This window comes from Rhincodon typus, chromosome 13, assembly GCF_021869965.1.
Source record: "Rhincodon typus isolate 14 chromosome 13, sRhiTyp1.1, whole genome shotgun sequence".
Taxonomy (NCBI): Eukaryota; Metazoa; Chordata; class Chondrichthyes; order Orectolobiformes; family Rhincodontidae; genus Rhincodon; species Rhincodon typus.
In genome coordinates, this window is record NC_063344.1 from 26,543,081 (window position 1) to 26,549,980 (window position 6,900).

Consider the following 6,900-nt stretch of genomic DNA (forward strand, 5'->3'; position numbering starts at 1 on the left):
AAGTTCAGACCAGATGAACCATGAGCTTATTGAATGGTGAAACAGGCTCAAAGGGCTAAATGATCTAACTGTATGTTCCTATGAAAGGAGATTGTTCCTTTATCCTGCTGTGATCATGCAATAGATTAAAATAAAATACAATTTTAGCACAATTCAAACTTAAAAATTTTTATCTGTGGAAAATTTTCCTTTCAGAGGAAGTTTCAAGTTCTTAATTATATTGATCTACAGATCAGCATCATGGCTGCAGGTGAGTCAAAAAGTAACAAAATCACCAATGAATAAACCAATCAATTTATTTATAAGCAAGTTAATATAAATATATAGAGAGGTAAATTTCCAGAATATGACTGGAAAATGTGCTTTTTGAAGCATGTTATTGCAAATTATCAAAATGACTAAAAATAATTGAAAATGTCTTTTTACTTCTTTTAACAAGTTCAACAAGTTTGAGAATTAAGCATGTTTGATACATTTACTTGTTTCAAGAATATATTTTTGACTAGTTCAACAAATTTGTTTGCAAATGAAACAATGCTTTCACCAAATGTACCTATTATTTTAAACTTTATATAATAAAGGCCACAGAATTAAAAATAATCTGTCAGTCTCAAGTGGTGGGAAAGTGTTTGCACCCAATATCCAAAGTGATAATTCCTCTGGACCTATGAACATCTCCATGGGCAACAAGACAATTGTTAATCACTACGGAGGTAATTTCACTTATTATTATCATGTGTTTGTCCAACAATTTGCATACTTTCAAAACTTTTTGTTTTGGATTTGGATTTACAATTTGAATGTATTTTTTTTTAATTTCAGAAGCCTACAAAAAAAATCTTTCAGGTATGTGATAAAATGAATCAAATTGGTGCTGTGATTTAGGAACAGAGAGAAAGGTAAATGAAATCAACAGATAGGAAAATGTGAATTCTGATACTTTTCTGAAAAAGAATCTTCTTCATGAGGTTGTGGACTTGCTCGCCGAAATGGCTTGCTTTCGTTCAGACGTTTTGTCACCATGCTAGGTGACATCATCAGTGGAGCCTCCGATGAAGCGATATTATTCTACTCTGCTTGGAATTTATACTGTCCAGTCCGTTATGGTGAGTAGTGTCATTTCTGGTTTTGTTCTGTATGGGTTTGAATATGAAACCCATATACAAACCCATACAGATCAAAACCGGAAATGACTCTACTCACTATAATGGACTGGACAGTATAAATTCCAAGCAGAGTAGAATAATATCGCTTCATCGGAGGCTCCACTGATGATGTCACCTAGCATGGTGACAAAACGTCTGAACGAGAAAGAGCTAGCTCAGCGAGCAAGTCAACAACCTCACCCACAACCTGAGCTGCAGATCTTTGCCAAAACTTTAATCTTCTTCATATTGTATCTTCTAGATTCTCAACTCACTGTCACTGTAATATTTTAATTCTGCTTTTCCTCAGATCTAGCTAGTTGCTAGTTGTTGACTTCAACTAATACTTAATGGATTAGTTCATCTAACTGGAAAATATAAATATTAGCCTCAAACTGCTTTCCATGTGCAATCTGCATACTCAGCCTGGACACAACATTGTCCTGTTTGTTTTTGTGTGCCATCTCTCATATCAAGAAGATTTCCAAGCTTGCCTATACTTCTGAAGATGTCATATTAGACTCAAAATGTTAACTCTGGCTCTTTCTCCATAAATGCTGCCAAACCTGCTGTTCTCCAACATTTTCTGTGTTTGTTTCACTTAGACCACTCCATTCATTGGTTGTACAGCCTTTGATACCAATATCTACATTCACGTCATTATCAACCACTCCCAAACATCACTGCACACAAACTGCAGCATATCTACAATTAAAAACATGTGAACAAAGACCAAGAGAAGGACACTCTACCCTTTGAGCCTATTCCACCATTCAATAAGATTATGGCTGATCTGCTTTTAACCTCAATTCTACATTCCTACATATCCCTGATAATCTTTTGTCTCTTCCATAATCAAGAATCTATCTACCTCTGCCTCAAAAATTTAAAGATTCTGCATTGACTGCCTTTTTGAGGCAGAGAATTCCAAAGACCCTCAACTCTCTGAGAGAAAAGAAGTTTCCCATCTCCGCTTTAAATAGGTGCCCACATATTTTCAAACTATGACCCCTAGTTCTTGATTCTGCCACAAGAGGAAGCATCCTTCCAATATTTATCCAATCAAATCCCCTCAGGATCTTAAATGTGTCAATTAAGTCACCCCTGATTCTTCTGAACTCTAGAGGATTCAGGCCTAGCCTGTCTAGCCTTTGCTCATAAAGCAACCTGCTCATTCCATGTATGAGTCAAGGAAACTTTCTCTGAACTGCTTCCAGAGCAATAACAACCTTCTGTAAGTACAGCAACCAATAGTCCACACAATACTGCAGAGACAGTTTCACCAATGCCCTGTATAATTGAAGTATAAACTCCCTGCTCTTATGTTCAGTTCCCTTCGCCATAAACCATAACATTCTATTAGTTTTCCTGATTACTTGCTGTTTCTGTATACTAACCTTCTGTGATTCGTGATCTAGGACAGCTGGATCTCTCCCTTTCTCAGAGCTCTGCAACTTCTCACTATTTAGATAATAGGCCTTTTCTTTATTCTTTCTGCCAAATGGACAATTTCATGTGTTTCCACAATTGTACTCTATTTGCCAGGTTTTCCATTATACCTCCTGATCCAACTCCATATTTTAACTTGCTGTGAAGGACCCCTTGCCCTTTGACTTCCCTCAACATCTTTTGTCCAGTTTTATAAAGCCCTGACCTCGCCACATCCTTAGTCCCTGTAACCCAGCTACCGTATCATTGCTCCTCTCTAACTTCATTCCTTACTTCTGGGGTCGGGTGCTTTTACACAAATCGTTGGGCTCTAAGCTTCCTGAGGTTTCTACTGCAAAAACCTAATCTGTAAGTTCCAGTGACTGACAGATCAGAGATTTGTGGACAGTCGTTTCTGTAACCGCTACCTTTTTGCGTCTCCATCACAGGGACTGACTTGAAAAAGCTCAAAGTCACCCACAAAAAGAAATCAAAAGAGGCGGTTGAATACATGATAGAATCCGAGAAGAAAGGGAAAAAACGTGTTTTGCTGCGTGAACGATTTATTAACGTGCGCATCACTGAGACCGACAGGAGCGAGAATGCGAATGAGAAATCTGAAGAGAGGGTGATTGAATATGGGAACATTTTCAGTCCTGTGTCAGGACAGAGCAGGGAGCCTCTGACTGTTGTTACCAAGGGGCTAGCGGGGATTGGAAAATCAGTCCTCGTCCAAAAACTCATCTATGATTGGGCTACCGGCGCTGCCCTGTCTGAATATGATTTCATTTTCAGCTTCCCTTTCCGGGAGCTGAGTCTGCTGTCAACAGTGAAGAAAGAAATCAGTCTGCCTGACCTAGTCAAACAGTATTACCCCTACATACAAAAATGTGCCAGCGTATTGGCCAATGAATCGATCCGAATGCTGTTTATCTTTGACGGGCTGTCGGATGGCGACCTGGAAGTGGACTTTAACAAACACATTGTCTACCGAGATGTGACCGGGGCGATCGCACTGGGAGCCCTCCTCGTCAATCTCATCAAAAAGGAATTAATCCCAACGGCTTCCATTTGGATAACTACCCGACCCAGGACCAAAAACAACATCCCTCCCCACTACATCAGCAGGGTGACTGAAATCAAAGGATTCCCGGACCAGGAGAAGGAAGATTACTTCCGCAGGCGATGCGAAGACCAGACATTGGCCCAAAAGATGTTCCAGGTCGTGAAGAAACAGAGGAACGTGTTTTTCATGTGCTCGGTCCCCGCTTTTTGTTCGATTCTGTTCTCTGTTTTGGAAACCGTGTTGAAATCGGTGGATACCCACGATGAGATACCCCAGACACTGACAGAAGTGTACTCTCACTTCCTGGTGTATTTGATTTTATTCCAAGAGGAAAAGCTCGAGTTTATGAATAAAGACACGCAGGTTAGGTTGCTGAAGTCAAAGCATGACTCAATCCTCGCGCTGGGGAAGCTGTCCTTTGAAAAAGGCAGCATCAAAGGCTGCGAGACCGTCTTATTCAGTGAGGAAGAGTTAAAACAGAACAACATCCAGCTCTCCTTGGTTTGCGGTGGACTTTGCAAAGAGATTGAGGGCGACAAATCTAACTATTCCTTTGTCCATTTGGCAGTGCAGGAATATTTTGCAGCCCTGTATGTTTTTCTTGCCTTTTACAACCAGAAGAAAAACGTTCTCGGGAAGAGTTTTAAACTGTTTGAAAAACACAGCTATTCCCAGATTTGCAAAGAGGCTTGCCAGTCTGCCATCAAGGATGGGAAAGGTCGCCAGGAATTCTTCCTCAGATTCCTTTGCGGATTGGGAACTGCAAAAAGTCAACAATTTTTGGAAGGGCTCTTGGCCAGTGATGGGAAAAACAAGGAGAGAGACGACTCAAAGAAAATCGCTAAATTCTTGAAGAAAACCTTGCAGGCAAACATTCCTCCGGAACAAACCATTGATATTTTGCACTGTCTGAATGAGCTGAATGATATCTCTGCCCTCGAGGAAATCAAAGCTGCTTTCAAGTCTGGGAACTTTTCTTCCGGGACCCTGTCGCCTGCTCAGTGCTCGGCGCTAGCTTTTGTTCTGCAGATGTCAGAAGAGAGCTACCAAGAGCTGGATCTGTCATTTTACAAACTGCCATCAATTGGCATACGCAGGCTGCTGTTAACCGCAAACTATTTCACCGGGATAAAGTGAGTGTTCACTTTTCGTCCATAGGTCACATCATTTCCGACATTGGCAACAGTCAGTTTTTTTTTGAGTTCTGAATTTACGCAACATTTAGGGCATTCGCCGTAGCTCCAAATAGTTTTTTTTTAATCAGTGTGGTATGCTTGGATGTTTGAACTCCATTTGCTCATTTGGAACTTGCCCCATCAAGTCTCCGCCAGGCAGTTCTTAACGTGCAAAGCCCCTAGGGCTGTCATGGCACAATGGTAGTGTCCCTATCTTTGAAGTAGGAGACCTTGGGTTCTGATCCCTCTTGCTCCAGACGTGTGTTGCAATACCTGTGAACAGGTTGGTTAGGAAACCCAAAAGCCTAGATTCCTGTCTTGAAATACATTTGTGATAACCCCTACAAGGCCCCTAGAGCCCTTGATAAAGCAGACCCAGGGATGGGTCTGCAGAACTGACTACCCTATGTATCCCACAAGTAGCGGCTTCCTAATTCTCCCCAAACATATTTTTTAATTCATCCACATTGCTGGCTTGGCCAACATTTATTCACCATCTCAGTTAAGAGACAACCACATTGCTGTGGGTCTGGAGTCACATGTAGCCCAGACCAGGTTAGGATGGCAGTTTCATTCCCCAGAGAACATTAGTGTCATGGTGGAATTTGAACCCAGGTCCCCAGAGCATTACCTGAGTTTCTGGATTAACAGTCCAGCAATAATACTATTAGGCCATCGCCTCCCTTCTATCAAATAACTCCAACCAGTACTCCTACACGGCTTTTATTCTCATTTTCAATTCCTTTGTAACAGACAAACAAAATCTTTAAAGGAGACACAACAAAGAAAAAGTTTAATGCCTTAATGATTTTTCTCCTAGATTACACACCACCGACAAGTTCCCCTCCAAGCCACTCACCATCCTGATTTGGAAATATGTGGCTATTCCTTCAATGTCCCTGAGTCAAAATCCTGGAACTTCTTCTTTAATGGTATTGTAGGTGTACTTACACTAAATGACTATGGCAGTTCACGAAGCAGCTCACCACCAACTGCTCTAGGGCAGCCAGGATGTGCAATAATTGCTGGACAGCCAGCAAAGTCCACATCCCACGTGTGAATAAAAAATATCCATAAAGGGTTAGCAACCCTAATATTGGCTTCATCATATGACAAATTATTGGACCTGGCATGTGGATTAGTAGTTAGCATTCATATCCTGTGGATGAAGGGTATAGTTTGAAAGCCGATTCAGGCAGTGCTACAGATTGAAGCCTAGCTCTGAAATCAGGGTTGATATCGAACAGAGATAGTAGGAACTGCAGATGCTGGAGAATCTGAGATAACAAGGTGTAGAGCTGGATGAACACAGCAGGCCAAGCAGCATCATAGGAGCAGGACGGCTGACGTTTCGGGCCTAGACCCTTCATCAGAAATGGGGGAGGGGAAGGGGGTTCTGAAATAAATAGGGAGAGAGGGGGAGGCGGATAGAAGATGGATAGAGGAGAAGATGGGTGGAGAGGAAACAGACAGGTCGAAGAGGCGGGGATGGAGCCAGTAAAGGTGAGTGTAAGTGGGGAGTTAGGGAGGGGATAGGTCAGTCCAGGGAGGACAGACAGGTCAAGGGGGCGTGATGAGGTTAGTCGGTAGGAGATGGGGGTGTGGCTTGAGGTGGGAGGAGGGGATAGGTGGGAGGAAGAACAGGTTAGGGAGGTGGGGACGAGCTGGACTGGTTTTGGGATGCGGTAGGGGGAGGGGAGATTTTGAAGCTTGTGAAATCCACATTGATACCATTGGGCTGCAAGATTCCCAAGCGGAATATGAGTTGCTGTTCCTGCAACCTTCAGGTGGCATCGTTGTGGCACTGCAGGAGGCCCAGGATGGACATGTCGTCTGACGAATGGGAGGGGGAGTTGAAATGATTCGCGACTGGGAGGTGCAGTTGTTTATTGCGAACCGAACATTTGTGTTCTGCAAAGCAGTCCTCAAGCCTCCACTTGGTTTCCCCGATGTAGAGGAGGCCACAACGGGTACAGTGGATGCAGTATACCACATTAGCAGATGTGCAGGTGAACATCTGCTTGATGTGGAAAGTCTTCTTGGGGCCTGGGATGGGGGTGAGGGAGGAGGTATGGGGGCAGATGTA

At 42.6% G+C, this 6,900-nt stretch overlaps 1 protein-coding gene across 1 annotated transcript; it reads left to right on the forward strand.

The window, feature by feature from the left end:
* The first annotated feature begins 240 nt into the window (after positions 1–240).
* LOC125484721 (protein NLRC3-like) lies at positions 241–4,776 on the forward strand. Its single transcript, XM_048604570.1, has 4 exons — positions 241–262; positions 582–713; positions 823–846; positions 3,023–4,776. The coding sequence occupies exons 1-4, from the start codon at positions 241–243 to the stop codon at positions 4,774–4,776; spliced, it is 1,932 nt and encodes a 643-aa protein (XP_048460527.1).
* The last annotated feature ends 2,124 nt before the right edge of the window (positions 4,777–6,900 follow it).

Bases quoted from the DNA above. Each gene is read 5' to 3' on its own strand.
- LOC125484721 (XM_048604570.1), top strand. From the start codon at position 241: ATGGCTGCAGGTGAGTCAAAAA. The intron at 263-581 runs GTAACAAAATCA...TATATAATAAAG, and splicing joins GGCTGCAGGTGAGTCAAAAA to GCCACAGAATTAAAAATAAT. The intron at 714-822 runs GTAATTTCACTT...TTTTAATTTCAG, and splicing joins AATTGTTAATCACTACGGAG to AAGCCTACAAAAAAAATCTT.